Source organism: Muntiacus reevesi, chromosome 10 (assembly GCF_963930625.1).
Source record: "Muntiacus reevesi chromosome 10, mMunRee1.1, whole genome shotgun sequence".
Taxonomy (NCBI): Eukaryota; Metazoa; Chordata; class Mammalia; order Artiodactyla; family Cervidae; genus Muntiacus; species Muntiacus reevesi.
This window is the reverse complement of record NC_089258.1, coordinates 84,390,126-84,409,161: the sequence shown is the minus strand read 5'-3', so window position 1 is coordinate 84,409,161 and position 19,036 is coordinate 84,390,126. Positions and strand designations below refer to the sequence as shown.

At 43.0% G+C, this 19,036-nt stretch overlaps 1 protein-coding gene across 3 annotated transcripts in view; it reads right to left on the bottom strand.

Moving 5' to 3' along the window:
* The window catches only part of ZNF385D (zinc finger protein 385D), a 940,966-nt gene that overhangs the window by 250,067 nt on the left and 671,863 nt on the right, over nt 1-19,036 (bottom strand). For all 3 annotated transcript variants that reach the window (XM_065947373.1, XM_065947375.1, XM_065947374.1), the window contains one exon: nt 9,729-9,871. In XM_065947373.1, the coding sequence (XP_065803445.1) occupies nt 9,729-9,871 (143 nt within the window). The remainder of the gene's footprint in view (nt 1-9,728; nt 9,872-19,036) is intronic.

The window sequence follows — 19,036 nt, the reverse complement described above, 5'->3', positions numbered from 1 at the left end:
GAGCAGGGTTGGGTCCATCTGAGGGCCACAAGGGCAGGGTGGGTTCTGGGTCTCTTCTCGGCTTAAAGAGAGCGTTCTCCTTGTGTCTCTACGGCATCTGCCCTCTCTGCTTGTCTCGGGGTCCAAATGTCCTCTTTCATAAGGATACCGGTCATGATAAATTAGGGCACACCCTAATGACCTCATCTTCACAAAGTATATCCTTAACGACCCTATTTCCAAGTATGATCGCATTTCTAAGGCACCGTGGGTTGTGAATGCTACGGGTACACAATTCAACCCACAGTGATCTGATTCGGTGAGAAGCACCCAAGTGAGAGAGAGGTCAGGAGTCTGTTTTCTCTTAGCTCTCCCACTTCTGTGCCATGAAACTGGAAATGTCTCCATCACTCTAGGCTTCTCTGTAAAATAAGTGGTTTGCACCAGACACAAATTAACTCTAAAACGCTTCTTTCCTTTTTAACGTGTCTATCTATACGTGTGGAGCAGGAAATCACCCAGAGAGCTTCTGGATCCCACAATAAACTAGGAGCTTAGACGGTCTCTTATCTAGGTCCTCATAGTGACCCGGGATCACAGTTAGTATGAAATTCAGACTAAGTAAACAGGTCCAATATATACTTTTGCAAAAGCAAAGCTTCAAATCCCTATGATTCGATGGGCTGAGAAAGGAAAACAAAGGTATAATGTGTATCATGCCTCAATCTTTAGTGAGAAAAACATGCTCACACCTCAAATATCACTGGAAGGACAGACACAGAAGCCACTAACCGCCCCTGAGAAGAGAATGAGGGCAAGCGGAGGCCAGAGAGGGGAATCCGTTCTCATCACAGCACGTTTGGAATAAGAGGGAAATAGGCTTCTTGGTCAAAGCGTGCACAAGCGTTAAAACGGAAAAACATCTGTGTTGTCTGCAATTGTTTAGCCTTTTATCTTCAAGCCTAGATATTCTGTGTTTAAGTCATTTTGTGTTTGAGGGTCCTTGTAAGTATTGACTTTTACAATTTTTGGTTCACAGGAAGAGGTATGGCTCATGCGAATATTATATACCTGTTTCAACATGAAGACATATAATGAAAGATTTAATAACCATATGTTTTTTAAGATGCCTTTGCTATACAAATATGAAACACAATGCACAGAATTGGCTAGAAATCTGCTACATTTGTCTTCAAAGGGCAAGGAAGTCAGTAATCAATATTGTATTTACTATGGCATTTTTCATCTGCAAAATTTCTACACCTTCCACCAGTTGTGACTAAGAAAGGCAGGTTTATTTTTCTACCCATAATTTCACCTTGGCTCCCTACCTAATTTACTGAGAGCAGCAGTTGTAAAAACTTCATAGGAACAGTTACTGATGTGCAAACTGAATTTAACTGATACCTCTCTGGACCAAACAAACAGAGGTGTGATGAACACTGTTTCTGTAACTCCCACACCGGCCAGGAGAGGAGGGGTGAGCCCACAGCGGGAGCAGGAAACAGTGCACAGGCATGGGGCGAGCACAAGTCAGAACGATCTTTGAAAGGAAAGGAGGCAGAGCGTGCCAGTCAATACGTCAGTCTTCCATTTTAAATGTGGGGAAATAAAGATCCTGAAGGGTTTATATCCGAAGGTAAAAAAAAACCTTGAAATTTCCTACTTTGAGTTCTATATTTTTGTCATTCACTTATAATAATATAAATGCATATTTAAACATATATTTAATGCATATTTAATGCACAAATGTATATTTAACCATATTTAAAGCATATATTATAAATGCATATTGTGCATTTGCATAATATTTATAAATGCATATTTAAGGGTGTAGAATAATCTCTATACATTAAAACACATTTAAAGCTGTTCTTTTCAAGTCCTAAAGTGCCTCACCAACATTTTATGGTGACAGCCCTTCTGGACTCACATGAAGTTGTTGATGAGAAATACAAAGGATTAATTTTAGATTATCTTCTGTAGGCAGTACTGGGATTTTTACACCACTGTTCCTTTTCTACAACTGGAGTAATAAACATATGACCCAACCCAAGATTGCGAATGTATATTAAGGGGATGGTTTGATGCTATGCTTCCCATGTTTCCTAATAACTGCTTAAATTAATAAGTGCTGTTATACAGAAATGATCTAATGTATGAAGCAGTGAGCACTAAGATTGTTTAAAGTTTCATGTTTCTTACTATACGACTGGGATGACGTTTTCTCCCCTATCAGTTACCTGTCACGCATTTTTCTGTCTGTCTACCTACCTATCTGTCTATCTGCATCCATCTACCCTCCACCCATTCACTCAAGAAATGTGTGCTGAGGGATACAGAATAGAAACTTATGGCTACCAAATGGAAAGAGGGCTGGGGGAGGGATAAACCAAGGGTCGGAGAGTAACGAGCACACACCACCACGTGTGAAATAGATAAGCAGCAAGGGCCTTCTGCACAGCACAAGGACCATAACCAGTCGGCATCCCGGGATAAACCCCAGTGGAAAAGAGCATGTTTATATACATATGGCCGAGTTGCCGTGTTCTGCCCCGAAACTAAAAGAGCACTGTACGTCACCCGCCCTTCAGTCAAAAACAGACATGCATTGGGCCTTTGTGATATTCCAAGCTCTGTGCCTTAATGAACAAGGTAAATGTGGAACTGATCTCAAATCCTAAATTCAACCTTAACCTTTACCATATAGCTTTTTTATAAAAAGTCAATTTATCTACTTTAATTGGAGGATTAAACTACAACACGGTGATGGTGTCTGCCGCACAGCCACAGGAGTCGGCCACGGGTGTACATGCGGCCCCCCGTCCTGAACCCCCTCCCGCCGCCCTCCCACCCCCTCCCTCTGGGTCGCCCCAGAGCACCGGCTCTGGGTGCCCCGCTTCGCGCATCGAACTCACACTAGACACCTACTGGACACATGGTAGTGTGGTGTTTGCTTCAGTTCTATTCTCTCAACACCATGCAGCTTTCTTTGCTCTCCTCCAAGTGACCTCTCTTTCCCTGGACCTCAGGTAGCACTTTAATTGCTGATTTAGTTGCTGAGTCCTTTATAGAACATTTTAACTACCCTACCCCACTTTCCCAACAAAATGCTGGCATAGAGCTCATTGCCTAATGGAGTGCCTTATATCCAGATGTTTCATCACTTGCTGATAGAAAGGTGTCACTCTTTTAAAAAAGTGACAAATCAACTTGGCTGATGCCACAGTCACAAAGACCATTCCTCCCTCATCACCTGTTCCTCTTCTTATCTTTGCTTTTATATTTCTAGGTCTACTAGGGTGTCAGACACACCCTCAGTGCTCAATAAATGCCCAGAGAGTGAATTGGCGAGTAAGATGAATTACTTCTTACCCCTCCTCTTACTCTCTGTTGTTCTAATTAGCACTATCCTTTCCATAGGTGCTTCTTTAAAGATTCATTTATTTTTGGCGGTGAAGCATGGCATGTGGCATCTCAGTTCCCCAACCAGGGACTGAAGCTGCACACCCCGCGTCGGAAGCACAGGTTCTCAACCACTGGACCACCAAGGATATCCCACCACACAGGCTTTGATGGAGCTACTTTGCAGAGGCCAACTTTTCAGTCCATAGAATTATTCCAGTGAGACTTGAACTTTCACAGAATGAAGAAATCATTCAGTGAGTAAATGAATGAAAAACTCACTCAATCTATTTTTCTCGACAACAATTTTGAAATTGCAATGCACATAAAAGTTTAAAAATTTCATAGGAAATAGATTTGCTTTTATCCAGTTGGGATGCAAGTGATGATTTTACATACTTGGTCCATAATCAGTATTTCATTACTGGCGGCTATAACCAATATCCTGAACAATGAATAAGTAAGGCTCCAAATACTTCTGGGAGCTAAAACCCAACCGTACAAGGGTCGTGTGAGGTAGAGCTGTGGTCATTGACACCTTCAAAGGTCCCCAAAGCCCCACCAGACAAACACAAGGGAGTGAGTTCCACAATAGCAGAGACTCGGCTCGTAGTTCTGCGGCTGAACCCTGAGGGCGCAGCACACAGTAGGCCTCAATAACTGTTTGCTGCGTGAATGAAGACACGCTCTGCGGAAGTGTCTGATAACTGTCTCAGGGGGCTCCTCAGTAGTAAAGAATCCACCTGCCCGAGCAGGAGAGCTGGGTTAGACCCCTGCTCTGGGAAGATCCCACCTGCCAAGCAGCAACGAAGCCCGAGTGCCACAGCTATAGAGCCGGGACTCCAGAGTCCGGGGCCCCAGCTTCTGAAGCCCGCATGCCCCAGAGTCTGAGCTCTGCAACGAGGAAGCCCCAGCTAGAGAGCAGCCCCCGCCCCCTGTGACTAGGAAAAGCCCAGGCAGCAACGAAGGTCCAGCCCAGCCAGCAAACAAACAAAAGGACGGGAAAGAGAGGCCTGCCCAATGCATGTCATCATTCTCCTGACGCCCCCTCCCTCTGCCCACATAAATGTTCAGGCCCTATCCTTGAACTGCTAAGTCAGACTCTGCACTTGACACAATACCCTTGATTCTTCACAGGCATCCCCAAACATGGGAAGCATTCCTATAAAACACATCAAGTTCACTCATCTGCCCCCAATGGATAAAGTGACACCGCATTCAAGTGTACAGGGCTAGCTGTTTGTAAGGTTACTACTGTTTTTGAGAAACGATGTCAGATGTTAGAATTTGATCTCTTTCTCTCTCGGCCTCTCTGTTTTCCGCTTCCTTCCTTCCCATTTGTTCCCTCTCTGGAAATGAAATAATATGACATGGAGGAAGAGCACGGAGTCAAACTTTATATGCTAATTTCCGTTTTTAATGTTCAAAAACATGTTAGTCAGGGCACCCTCCAAAGCAAAAGCGTCTCCTCCTGCATTTGCACACCTTTCTGCCTTCCTGCCCTCTGCGCAACCTCCTCACCTCACCCTGTGCATCTTCTGGAAGAGACAAGACTCGGTACTTGCTGAGTATCTGGCATCTGCAGGTGCACGAGGCCAAGCTTACCCATTTAATCTGTATGCCAACGAGAAACCCAGTCATGGGAGGGGAGCACGGAGCCAGGTTCACTGTCAGTCCTCATCAACACATCCTCCAAGTGCTACACCTTTTTAATGACACTCTGAATGCTCATTATTGTCATGACTGCTGAGCAGATTATGAAGAAAGTATGCTAGAGGAACAAAAACCAGAAAGGCAGCTCTGAAAGCCCTGGAGAAACCTGTCTGGGAACACAGTCACTTTTTATGGGTTAGGTCCAATCGAAGCGGTGCCCCAGGGTCTTACTCACTCAGGTCCACTCCTGGTCTCCACCTCCAGCTACCTCTCTGATGGCAAACCTAAGCGACGCCGAGCCACTGTCCTTTCATGGAGCAGGGCCCTGGGGCTCCAGGGCACTTAGCCTCTTGCTCTAGTTGCTGAAGCGCTCGCATTTCGGATTCCCCAGTCCTTTCATCCTGCTGTTACGCCCTGTCTTCTGCTGACAGCCCCTCACTGCCCCTCCTTCTGGGCACTCCCCTGACATCCTAAGGACAGGAAGCCCAAGGTTTATGTACCCACAGGGCTCTGCCCGCGAAGTTCAGCCTAAGAGTCCCTGAAGATTTGGGTCACATGTCTTTGGGATACCACATTAACGATGCTGTCACATCACCGCGTCCTACTGCGTGGTACGTGATATTTATTTGCCAAATTGCGGATGACAGTATTGATCACTTGAGCAAGATCAACGCTGCCTGCTAGGTGTCTCCACTACAAAGTTCCTTTTTCTTCTTGGGGAAATATTTGGAGGTTATGTAAATACAGTGTTCCCTATTGCCCCTCCATCTAGCATGCTTATCATCCATTGATGTCTCTTGCTGAATAATGTTTGCAGAATGGTAATTTTTTATTTTCATTTTCCTATGTTATTCATTGTACTTTAAGTAAAGGCTTTACCTTCTCTCTTGTTATATCTGTGTGGAATAATAGATTCATAGTTCATTCAACGGGTTATAATCTCTTGTTATCTTTTAAAAAATCAAAAAGCATGGGATTTGGATGAAAGTAACTGGGATTACTGGGCATCCTGTATTTCTGCAACTTCCTGACTCCACGAAAATAAGCGAAAAACCAAGAGCCAGCACCAGTCCTCTCTGACCTTTGTTTGCCCAGCACCCCCAAATGTTTTGTAAGCACCTAAATCCTTCTATTAATTCCCTTCCTGTTTGCACGCTGAGAATAGTTTCTATTTTTCTCACCAAACCTTCACTAAGACAACCTTTCACTCCTGTCCTTGAGTGGCCATTCTATATTACACATTATTCTCTATAAAAGAAACTGCATTCACAAATATTTCTTTATTTGTCCAGCTTCTCCTTTATAAATTATTTCATAGCAGAGGTCACAACATAAATTTTGTTATCACTATTCCTAGCATATAATAGATGCCTGATAACTAGCAGTTGACTAAATGGACCACGTTCATACTACTTAGGAAATAAATATTTCTTTACTATCAATAGCATTAATCTATTTCCAGGATTGGTTCCTTTCAAGACATGCACATGCAGAAAGGGATCACTGAGCTAAGCGTGGTCCTAAGCACTGAGACTCCATTGTCTAAAGAGACGGAGGTACGGGGTGGGGGTACGAGAAAAAGTCAAGGACACTTCTCTTGTCTGAAAGCTACTGGCTACAACAACCCTAGGTCAAGGTAGCAGCTTCTGTTGCTACTCCTCAGAATTTCGCTGTAAGCAGATTAAGGGATCCCAATGGCTTTGTTGAATGTCCTTTTATGCATCCACAGCTCAGCTCCCATCCTACAGCCATTGTTTCTTTCTCTCCTAACTGCACTTCTTTTTTCCCAGATGTTTCATGATTCTTCCTGACCCATATCTGAACTCAATGGTTTAAACCCTATTTAAGGATAATAATCAGATATATCCAATTATGTATTTTTTACCTGCATATCCTTACTTTTTTATTTTCCTTTGCCATCCTGCCAGACCACACCCCAAATAGATAGACGATTCTATACTCACATCCCCAGAGAAGGAATACAACAAGAAGACAGTCTCTGACCATCATGGACTCTGTCAAAAGGTCAGAGGAAGGAGCGCCATGAGGTAGCAGAGAGGCAGCAGCACTGGGGCACATGTGGGAGGGAGGGGCCCCTGAAGCCTCACACGTTTGTGTGCCCGCAGTGGAGAACTGGGGCCCAAAAAGCCACGCTCATTAGGGGCTCATCATCCCACAATCGCCTGTGTAGATCCATCCCTCGGTGAGCAGAGGAACTCTTCCCCAAAAAACTGGGTAGATAGTCTGTTAGATTTCAGATCCTTAGCACATTCTGAAACAATTAAATTTCATTTCCCTATAGACTCATGGAATGAGCTTTTGAACCAGAAATAAAATCAACTTACAGCCATAAAATGTTACAGTTAATATACCCTGAATTTGTGCATTGAGATTTTCACACCTGCTACAAAAGCAAGAACTCAGGGTGTTGCTCAAAGAGATGCTCTGTACATCTGGGAATTACAGGATATGGGGCTTTGCAACTTTTCCCTCATTTGGAAACACAGACTGACTTAATCTTGGACTGGTTGTGATTTAGTCAGCACTGGAAGGAAATAACCAATAGGTGTAGCAACATGGGGTCTCTTGGTTTAACTGGAAAAAACACCAGCACAAGTCCAAATCAATCACATAAGAAAAGTAATGAAGTAAAACTTTGGCAATCCATTAGTCAATGAACTTCCACATTCAAAATAAGAAGGCTACTTATGAACATAATACCTGTCACTCAAACAGTGCTTGTTATAGGCTGAGCCCCATTCTAAATGATTTAACCCACATGATCATGACCACATGCCTAGGAAATAGGTTAGTTATTCGTCCCATTTTACAAACAAGGACACTGAGATACATAGGGATTATAGGACCTAGCCAAGGCCATGATGATGGTGAGAAGCAGTTCTAAGACTTGAACCCAGCCACTCTAGCTCAGAAGCCAAGTGGACCACCACACAATGCTGTCTTTGTCCACAAAAGCTCAGCTATTTTGAACATTATAAACCCAAAGGAAGAGATCATCAGGTCTACTCCCTTTATTTTAAAGATGAGGAAACAGCAGCAAAGAGGATAAAGAGATTTGCTCACTGTCTTATAACTCAATATATCACTCATCTTCATTTAATGACAAAGAACACTCACTGTCAATCAAATTAGTCATTTCACTTTTCATGGTTCCCAAAGGGCAAATCAAAAGTTTAAAACCAAGTCTTTGGCAACCTTGCAGGAACTGTACGTCGGCTTCTCCAGAGCTGTGAGTGACAGGAGGCCAAGTGGTCTCAGAGGCCTGGTAAAGCACCTGATGGATTGGCTCCAGTGCCTGGAAAGAAGATGGTGCCAAGAAGCCACTTAACAGTGGAGCAGGCAGGCCGCTCAGAGAGGGGGAGCCCAGGACTCTAGTGAGGTCGCTCAACGACCAACAAATCTGATTCTGAGCAAGGTTTTCCTCTACTTTTATTGAAATACCTAGAACTAGACTCCTTTACTTTGGAAATATGATCTTTATGCTGCTCTATTTATGTCTCATCCATTTCAAAATAAGACTCCTATGGAAAATCCTTCATGTTCCCCAAAGCAAAGCACCCACTGTGATTCTCCAGTGTCCTTCAGTAAAGCCGAGCACAGAACCGCGCCCTCTCCTTGGCAGGCCCAAAGTCCTGTGATGAAGCATAATTAAAGCAAAAGAGACCCACTTCTGTCTTCTCAAGGAGAATGACCTAACTGTGGACAGACTGCTTTTTTCTTTTTAATCCATCATGGAGGTCAGATGTTGCAACAAGAAGCCTGTATTATTTAGCTCACTGGGCCTTCAGAGACCTTACATCTTAATCCCGTTGGCCTTGGTTGTGTTGACAAGTTCTGTCATTGATAAACTCAGACCTGCATTATAACAATTGTTGAAAGATGAATCAGATATTAGAAAACAATGTCACTAACTGGCTTTTAACCTTTTCAACCCTTATTTCTATTTTCATCCTAAGAATATTCTCAGTGCTTGTACAAAAAAAGGATGATGATGCATATGAGGCATCTGTCAACTTTTAAAGACATGAACAAGAGTGAAAACAGAGGCAAGTAAGTACTGTGCTGGTGTTGAGAAGGCTGTTGACAAAGCTCCCAAAACATAGTCATTTAAGAAAGACTTAAGTTGACGAACTGTGTCTGGGAAGAAAGAAAAAAAAATTCTTTCTACCATAAGGACCCTAATTGCTTTTAAATTTAGAGGGAGAATGTGCTTTATGCATAGAATCTATCTCTGGTGTGATGATCAGGGTCCTCTTTATTAAATTAGAAAAGAAGTAACAGATTTGAAAATTAAAGTAGAAGGCCCAGAGAGAAGAAACATACATTTAAGTTTTTAGACATCGACATGAATCCGAATGCTCTCTAACACATTCATTACCTTTCAGTTAAACTGAACTTGGCATAGAAAAGAAACTAATAAAATGGCTAGTGTTGCCCAGAAAGACAGATTCATGACCCACTCCATCAGATGCAATCTCTGTTCCTCTTTCCCGAAGGAGGCTGGCTCCGGGGACCTCACACAGCCAGGCAGACAACTAACCTCGCCATCCTTTCGGCCAAGCCACGGAGTGAAGCGTAGAGTAGAAGGGAGGCCGCGGCCGGCTCACCCCCGGCCCTGAACGCTTTCCACTGCCCACCACCCTGGCCCAGGCAGACGGCGCGGGACTTACCGCATTAAAATTGGGGAAGAGGTTGACTGCGGCCGCCGTGTCGAGAGGGAATGGAAGAAACGGTTTAATGTCCAGCGACGGCTGCAGAGGTGGGGCTGGCGGCCGGACCAGGGCTGGGAGAGCGGGGCTCTGGCATGTGCCACCTGCAGAGAGGAGAAGAGAGGGCGCGGTCAGGGACCCAGAGCACAGAAAGTCACAGCACACAGTCACCCAGGCCTCTCTGAGACCAAAGTGCCGGCTTTCCGGGTCACTGGAGAAAGCAAGACAGGGAGCGACCCGACCCCGAAACCGGCCACCCAGCAGACGCGCCGGTGAGCAGAGGGAGCACCATCACCGCTCCTGTCCCTCTTGGATCAGGACTATCTGATCTAGCAGCCTACGTAACTGCTAACATTTCAAACATTTCATAGCCCGCAGTCCGTTCTTCTTTTTCTGCCTTGAGCTCTGGATTGAGTAACCAGCAAACCTGTAACTAGGATCCCTTGATTCAAAGGGAAAACCCTTCCGATGCTCCCCCGACCCTCTTTGAAAACGAACTTTGGCTCAAAATATGCATCCAGCCTGAGTGATTCTTTTACAGGACTGTTCTTTTCCACCACGTCCCAGACTCTGGCAGCAAGATGCCATGAAGCTGGCACGGGAAAGAAACTTAACCACAAACACGGGCAGCCGTACCTGACAGGCCTGGCGACCGGAGGCTTAAAACCAGCAAATCCAGCTACAAATCACTGGATCCCTGAGCTACTCAGCACCCCTGTGGCTTTAAAGAATCAAGACTACCTGCCCGCTTCCTTCCCAGTCACGAGTAGGTGGAATATAGAAGGTCATCAAGGAGAAGGCAATGGAATGTTACGGCAACACAGACACCTCCTTCGCACACCAGTGGGCCAAGGCTGTTTGCAGGAGACGCACACCTCTGCCCCCTGTTCTAGGATTTCACTGCATTCGGAAGCTGAAAGGAGCCCACCTCCCGGTTCTGCCTCTCATACTCTGGTAGTGTTCCAAAACATCAATTTGTCATTAATTAAAAGCTGTTTGAATCCTAGGAAACTGTTAAAATATGCCAGCATTCTTCTAATCTGAGAGGCAAGCAACAGACTGTAAAAACCTACTGGTGAGAATCCAAAGAAGCATTAGGAAAACAAAACGCGCTGGGATTTTCCCTTTTTCTCATGGAAAAGAATTCTAGCAGACAGAAAAAAGAAGGGCTCCTGTTTGTGCCACTTCCTTACCCGCCATCTTGCTTTTAAAACAACCTAGAATGAGACCCATCCAAATTATACTTACAGATCTTACCAAGTCCGCTGCACACAGACCAGCCTCTTGGCCCCCATCAGCTACCTGAACAAAGGTGAACACTTAAAAAATGGTTCCCCCATGCCAGACCACCCTATTGGGCCAGAGGGTCTCCCAACAAGGCGGGTGACTTCACATCCACAGCAGAAGCCATCAGTGCAGGATTTAATTGACCATACCACAAAAACCATTAGCTCTCCTGGCTACAGGTATAAAATCAGCCGGAACCAAATTAACAAAGCCAGTATTTGTCCCACTCTTTCTTACTTCCCTCTTGAAATGTTCTTCAACAACAAGGCCGACAACATCCAGTTTGAAACAACAAACCAATTAAAGTGAAAAACAGTAAGGAGTCAGGAAATAGAGGGCTGGTGTTAAAACAGAGGGAGATAAAAGCAAAATAAAACAAGTTAGACTCACCAGAGCATAGCATAAAGTTGCTTTATTACCCGCCTGGTGGTACAGAAAGGGCGTTCGTGAAACTCTGGCGATGGGCCTGTCATGAGTTTAGTATTGCTACCAATTTCTCTTTTGATGAAAAGTTGAAGAACCAAAAAAAATTTTGGTTGGTGCCTCTTTAGAAAAATCAGAAGTAAAATAAGTTTGGGTTGAAATCTGAGGTGCAGTTTAACATGTCCACAAATAATAGTGAGCTTTAAACATATCATTTTAAATTACTATTATCTGTGTCAGAGTCATGCTTTGCAAAAGGTATTCATTCATGTATACCCATTACCTTGTTTGACACTAAAATCTCAGAAATCAGGTAATGGAGAGGATAATATCATGGAGAGAAAGAATAAGTTGATCAACTCTTTGGCTGTTTATGCTGCTTCCACAGAAACATTTCACTCTTCTAATTATAAGAATGCAATTTAGCAGGAACATATTCTGGAATTGTTTCATTTACAAGCTCCCCTTTGGTTCAGGAGAGCCAAAGAGATTCTGGAAAAACTCAGGCTTCTTTTTTTATCCACCACGCTGAGAGGAACAAAGAATAAATATACACTGATTCTACTGCTAGGGTAAGTTAATTCTTCTAGACATATACCTCTCTTCCTCTGAGATATGGGTTTCATTTGAGTTTTATTATACATACAGTTCAGGGCCCTCTCTGAAGGTTGCAACTGGGGCTTCCTACATAGGGGATAAGAAGACATCAAGGAAGAGACATGGCATTGGAGGGGAGCTGTAGATGCCATGTGAGTTCAGCCCTTTCTACGTAGTTGAAGAGAGAAAAGTGAAAGATCATTGGAAAACAGAGAACATGGAGTGACCGTACATTCTTTGGCCACTTGCCATGCAAACCCAGGTGGGGTGGACAACAGAGGATGAGATGGCTGGATGGCATCACCAACTCAATGGACATGGGTTTGGGTGGACTCCGGGAGCTGGTGATGGGCAGGGAGGCCTGGCGTGCTGCGGTTCATGGGGAAATCAGTCAGAAACGACTGAGCAACTGAACTGACTTTAGTATTAATATTGAGGCCCCAAATTAAGACTGTCTGTTAAAAACTATCTATGATTAACATTTCTGAGAGTTGACTCATTGGAAAAGACCCTGATGCTGGGAGGGATTGGGGGCAGGAGGAGAAGGGGATGACAGAAGATAAGATGGCTGGATGGCATCATCGACTTGATGGGCATGAATTTGAGTAAACTCCGGGAGTTGGTGATGGACAGGGAGGCCTGGCGTGCTGCGATTCATGGGGTTGCAAAGAGTCAGACACGACTGAGCAACTGAATTGAACTGAACTGAACATTTCTGCTTTTAAAATTAGGATACATTCTGACAATATTTTGCTTGTTCCAATCTGTATATGCTCAGCAGTAAGAATACTATTGGAAAATAGTATGAAGTTAAAACCAGCAAACTTAACATGTTTCCTGTAAAGCAGACTAAAATGTGCTCCTTGAGAAAACAGCTTTTTCACTCTTTCATTTTTAAAAGAATTTACTACATTTAGGGCATGAATGTATGTTTACTATTATTTTCTTTATTATAAAATTATCTTGATGATAATAAACATCAAGATATATATTGAATGGGTAAAGAGGACTGTAGGTAACAAAGAGTTGTGTCATTACCATTTACCCCAGTGTTGCTTCTTTCATCAGAATTTCACTTCTGGAAATACTGATGCTCTTACTTTGAGAAAAGCTTCTGAAGCCTCCATGGGTTGGGAACAGAAAAAATACAAATGCATGCCCTTTGTATGGAAAACTCTACGGTGCTACTTCTAGTACCACATATTTCATACACTAAGCAATTTAAACTTACATAGCTTTAAAAAATTAAGCCTTAGCAGAATATTCAGATTTTAGAACAGTTAATCTCTCTATTTCAAATTTCTTTACATTTCATTATATTCAATAAACTAAAAAACATTCATTAAATAGAGATCAGTTATTAGACCTATACTGAGTAAGGTATTAAATAATGAAGGTAAATAAGGTAAATATGATGAAGCAAGTGATCTAAACTCATAAAACTCCTCTCTGTCCCTTCTTGAGGTTTGGTTCTGCTAGCCTAGATTCATATTTAGAATTCAGAATTGAATTATAGAGCAAAGATATACTACAGAGCATACTTTGGTCTATTCATAAGACAACTACCTCTGTGGACTGTATTAACAAAAGTGAAAATCTGTGAATTTAAAAAAACACTGGAATAACCTGTTTGTTCATAGAATATTTGTTAATAGAGATTATCTGAGAAAATAAGACATTATACACTTCAAAAATTTGCATTTTTGAAAACCTAATTAAAATGCCAATTTGGAAATATTTGTTTAAATAATTTATACACACAAATAGGAATTCTAAACCACTGGTTGTCAGCTGAAGCATCATATTAGAGAAAATGTAGGTAAAGTGCCTAGCAGAGAGACTGACCAGGTGGTGCTAAGTGAGGCGGGTTTTTTTAATGAACCCAATAAATTCCAAAGGAATGTTCAGGTTGGTGCAGACACATATCTGGGCTCCCTGGAAGAGGTCCATCAACACAACTCTACAGGCACATGCCTGTTCTTCACTTGGTTGATTTTGACCCCTGCGGAAGGAGAGACGTCACAGTAAGAGCTTGCCTTGTAAGTCAACATTTTGAAAGACTCCTTGAGTGTAAAATAGTGTCCTTTCCATAATGTAACACTTCTAACCTGGACTTCTGCACTTGGTCCACTCATGGTTCATAGAACAGTCAGACGTCCTGTCTCACAGCTTAACCTACTACTTCATCACTCATTTCCCCAGATGGCAAAGCCGCAGTTAAAAATGACCAGGGGTTGCTGCTGCTGAATATTCATGGCTGTGTGTGCTGTAGAACCGTGATTCACTGAAAAACAATATATTATATATATTGCTAAAACACATTATTATCATATATATACACATATATAATATCTATATTGATAGAAAGCAGAAGAAACCCCTGATTTCTTGATGGGAGGAATAATTCCTGTCGTGCCTCTTTCTTTCAGTGTAAACTGGATTATGTATGCATATGTACATACGCTTGTGTGCTGTGCTAAGTCGCTCAGTCGTGTCCAGTTCTTTGCGACCCCGGGGACTGTGCCCTTCAGGCTCCTCTGTCCATGGGACTCTCCAGGCAAGAATACTGGAGTGGGTTGCCATGCCCTCCTGCGGGAAATTTTCCCAACCCAGGGACTGAACCTGCATCTCCTGCCTTGCAGGTGGATTCTTTACCCCCGGAGCTACCTGTGAAGCCCATATATATGCTTCTCTATACTGAAATACACACACATGCTTCAACAGTGTCAACAGTGAGCCAGAGGCAAACTGCCAAACTGCCCCGAATATTTACATGTAGTAGGGAAACAGAACATTTTATACATCAAGCCGTAGGCAGTTACTTGCGACTAATATGACAGAAGGGGAACATTGCTGACATCCAATCCCAACGACTTCAGTTTGAATTTGCCATGTGTGCTGAGGGAGGGAAGGGCAAGACAGGGTTTCTCGGGTCTATATGATCAAGGACATAAAAAATTGGATCTGATACCATAAACAGGAAGTAGAAAAGAAATGATGGATTGGGGGCATAAAAGCAAAACTTGATTTGACACAAAACAGTGGCCGTCAAACGCCATTGCTGGTAAAATAGACAAGCCAGGGTGGAAGGGAGTGAATGCTGGGAAAAAAGTTAAATTTTACAAATCTATTAAGTAGTTGGTATGTAATAGGTCCTGCTATGGGCCTCCCTTGTGGCTCAGATGGTAAAGAATTTGCCTGCAATGCAGGAGACCTGGGTTTGATCTCTGGGTTGGGAAGATTCCCTGGAGAAGGGAACGGCTACCCACTCTAGTATATACCCTTAGTTCCTTTAAAATACACAATAATTCTGCCAGGAATCTATTATAATGCCGAAATTTACAAACTCAAAAGTCAAAGCTATCACCTAAAATACATTGCATCTAAAAATCACACGGGTAATAAATGGCATTCAATATGATGCTGAGTAATCTTGGCAGGTTTCAATGCACTGATACTAACAGGCTTTAAATTAAAACAACAAACACAAACGAGATGACAGCAAAAAAGAACACTGTGAAGTCAGTTTTGTCATACAAGGCAAGCCAACTCCCTTGCAACCAGAATGGAATGTGCTAAATCAGAGTTCTTGTGAGAAAATTTTATTACTGCTCAAAAAAAAGAAAAACAAACAAACAAAAAAATAGGAGTAGACTCATTCCTTGTACAGAAGATGATAAGGAATGTTCAGTATTTATTACCAATATTTGTCTACATTGGAAAATGCTGATCCTGCCCTATCTTTGAGAGTCTCCAGAAACACATGGGCTTCACATCAAAATGTTTCAAAAGCCCTGCAGTTTACATTCTTTAACATCTACTTGCCAAATCAGAAAAACAAATACATGTTTGTCACATTCCCTTGTGTGGCTGCCTCCCAAATACTCAAGGCTGTTGGCTGGGGATTACAATGGGCAGTCTGTTGTTGAGGTTATTTTTTACTCCTTAGCTAGAAAAACTGTACGTTTACCATATTCCCTTCAACGTCGGCGATCCAAACTCCCATTCAGTTCCCATCTTTGTTTAACCGTTGTTCCCAGCTGAAAGATACAACCAGAAATGGATTTGGAGATAAAACTGAATTTAGTGTGACTCGGTCACAATTTTTCTTTCATCGCTTTCATTTTCCCTCTGTTCTGAATTGTTGATTCACCTACTAATTGATCCAGCACCTTCTACCTGAGGATGAAGCTCCTTGTGGGCATAAAGTGAGCTGCCCTTGGCAGGTCGGTCTGGAAATTAAGGCAGGATCTGGTCCCCAGGGGCAGCGGGCAGCACTGGGCTGTTCCTGCTGGGACCGCTGTCCAGCCATTCTCACCGTGACCACAGAGGGGAAGGAGGTAAGAGGAGGACTGAGTTACGGCAACTTTAACACTAACCTGGAAACCGTGATGCAGAAACATCTGCCCAGGTTAGCTGTCTGACTCACACTTTACCTACAAAAGAAAACCCACGTGAGGGATCTGTTTTCCCTTGTTTAAATTCTTTATTTATTCAAGTCATGGAATTTAAATATTTCAGGACATCCAGTGCAATAGAACTCAGCCGTAAAAAGGATGGAATAATCCTTTTCATTTGCAGTTACACGGATGGACCTAGAGATTATCAAAGTAAGCAAAGTAAGTCAGAGAAAGAAAAACACCATATGATATCACTTACACGTGGAATCCAAAATATGACACAAATACACCTATGTACAAAAAGAAACAGTTCACAAACATAGAAAACAGTCTTGTGGTCGACAGGGGAAGAACAGCGAGAGAGGCATGGAGCGGGAGTCTGGGACCCAAACTAACAGAGAATGGGCGAGCCGTGTTCGTTATAAGTCATAATGGAAAAGAATATGATTAAATAAATGTTCCAGTAACTTGTGTCAAAGCTCATTCTGGAAGAAAGCTAAGAAAAAAGGACTAAATAATGCTTTCTCTCTCATCATCATTGAATACCAAAATAAAAATATTGCTACTATCCAGTTGCCACGTCTTCACTAGAAGCAAAATAGACTCTCCCACTTATTTGCCCCACTCTCATGACAATTCCTGGTGCCTGCGAAACACTATGATGATTCTAAGAGTATCAGACTAAGGATTTTTAGACATTTAATCTTACATATTCCTCTGCACTTCAGCCCCTCTGTTAGACCACGTTTAAGTCAAGACAAGGAAGTTCTCTCAGGTGATCAAACATTTTTGCCTGGAAACTTCCTTTCAAGTCTGAATGTAAAAATGTAAAATTTTCCCTCAAGAAGAACTCACAAGATTTAATTTCACAAAATCATTTGTAACTAATCAAAAAGGTGCTCTAATGCTGAGATGTCCCATATGGTCATCTTTAGCTATGTGTGGTTAAGCACAAATTAAATAAAATTAAATGTCCAGCTTCTCAATCACATTTCAAGTGCCTGATAGCCACATGTGACTGAGGCTGCCTCAATGAACAGGACACTGCAATTAAAAAGAAGGATGGCTGAGGAGGGGTGTGGGAGGGGTACGGGATGGAGAGGGAGAACGCATGCCTGTGGCCGATTCGTATCGATGTAGAGCAAAAACCAACACAATACTGTAAAGTGATTAACCTCCAATTAAAATAAGTTAATTAGCTAAAAGAAAAAATACGTCTATCACTGCAGAGGGTTCCATCAGACTTTATAACTTCAATGCAAAAGCAACGGTCACCAGTGAGGAGTCATTTACAGACAAGATGCCTGATGCAGTCTGTTCCAGAAAGCACTGCCGACAGGGGGGATCTCCGTGCTTCCCCCTGGGTCCGTCTCATTGGGAGATGGCTAGGAGAGCTTTCCCAGAGGCAGCGTGGCCACTGTCAGGAGGCAGGCCCTGCTAGGACTGGGTCCTCAGGAATTAGTCCTCCATTCCTGGAGAAGACAATGGCCGGTCTAGGAATCTTTTGTGATCAATGACGATTTTCCTCAAGGGAGAAATCAATGTAAAAAATTTAATGCTGAAATCAGTATCAATGAGTAAGGAGTACTTTGGATAAAAATGACACCACATATGCAAACCAAAGATGCAAAAAGGGCCAGTCCTGGGGTAAATGGTATTTTTTTTTTAATTCTGTTCTTTCTTGAGAGTACTACCAGGAAGCTGTATTTCCCCAAAGTGGGTCACAAACAAGAGTCACTAATAGCCAAATGTTCAAAGCTAGCTAATGCAGGCAGTTACACTTCCCTAGATACCTCTGAATCACCCCCAGGGAGTAATTCTGTTCATAATAACCAGGCTTTAGTCATCTGACCCTAAAGAGAAAAAGAAATGCTGTCTTCTTGTGACGTGGTCTTGTTTTCGCACCATCTGGGCCTGGCAGTCGGGCTCTGCCCACGTGAACATCTCTACGACAGCACAGCTGGGTGTACAGTTCGCTGTTCCCCACACCCTGATAAATATCTTTCTGCCCCCACGTTCTTTCGGTATTATTGTGATACATTCTTTGCTTCCTCTCCAAGTATTTGCCAATCTGTGTAGGCTATCAGTGCAACCCAAGGTTGCATATTATTGAAACATCTCCTGAGCTTAAATGGTAAGATGTGTTTCCCAGTACCAAGAAGGTAAGTTAGGTAAGCATCACACAAACTAGACAACACCTTTGTTCATCTCCCTAAAGTGTCTTCAAGATACAGATGGTGAGGGAGATCACATCTAAGAGAAGACGACAAGTTGAGACGTTTGACATCCTGAGGCTGAGGTGTGAGTGGAAATGAAGCCATCGGGTAAGTGGTCCTAGCACTTAGAAGACAGCTCTGGGCAGACTTCCTGCTGAGGGAACAGTGGAGAGTCCTCACACAGGAACTGGAATTATGGACGTGAAAAAGATTTTCTTCGGAAAATGTAGAACAGAGAGACCAGCCTCCTGAACCTGGAGGCTCATTAGCCCAAGGAAGGAGACTGGGAAGGACTGGAAGAAAAGAATAGGGAGAATGACCCCCAGAGGCCAGAGGGAGAGTGTGT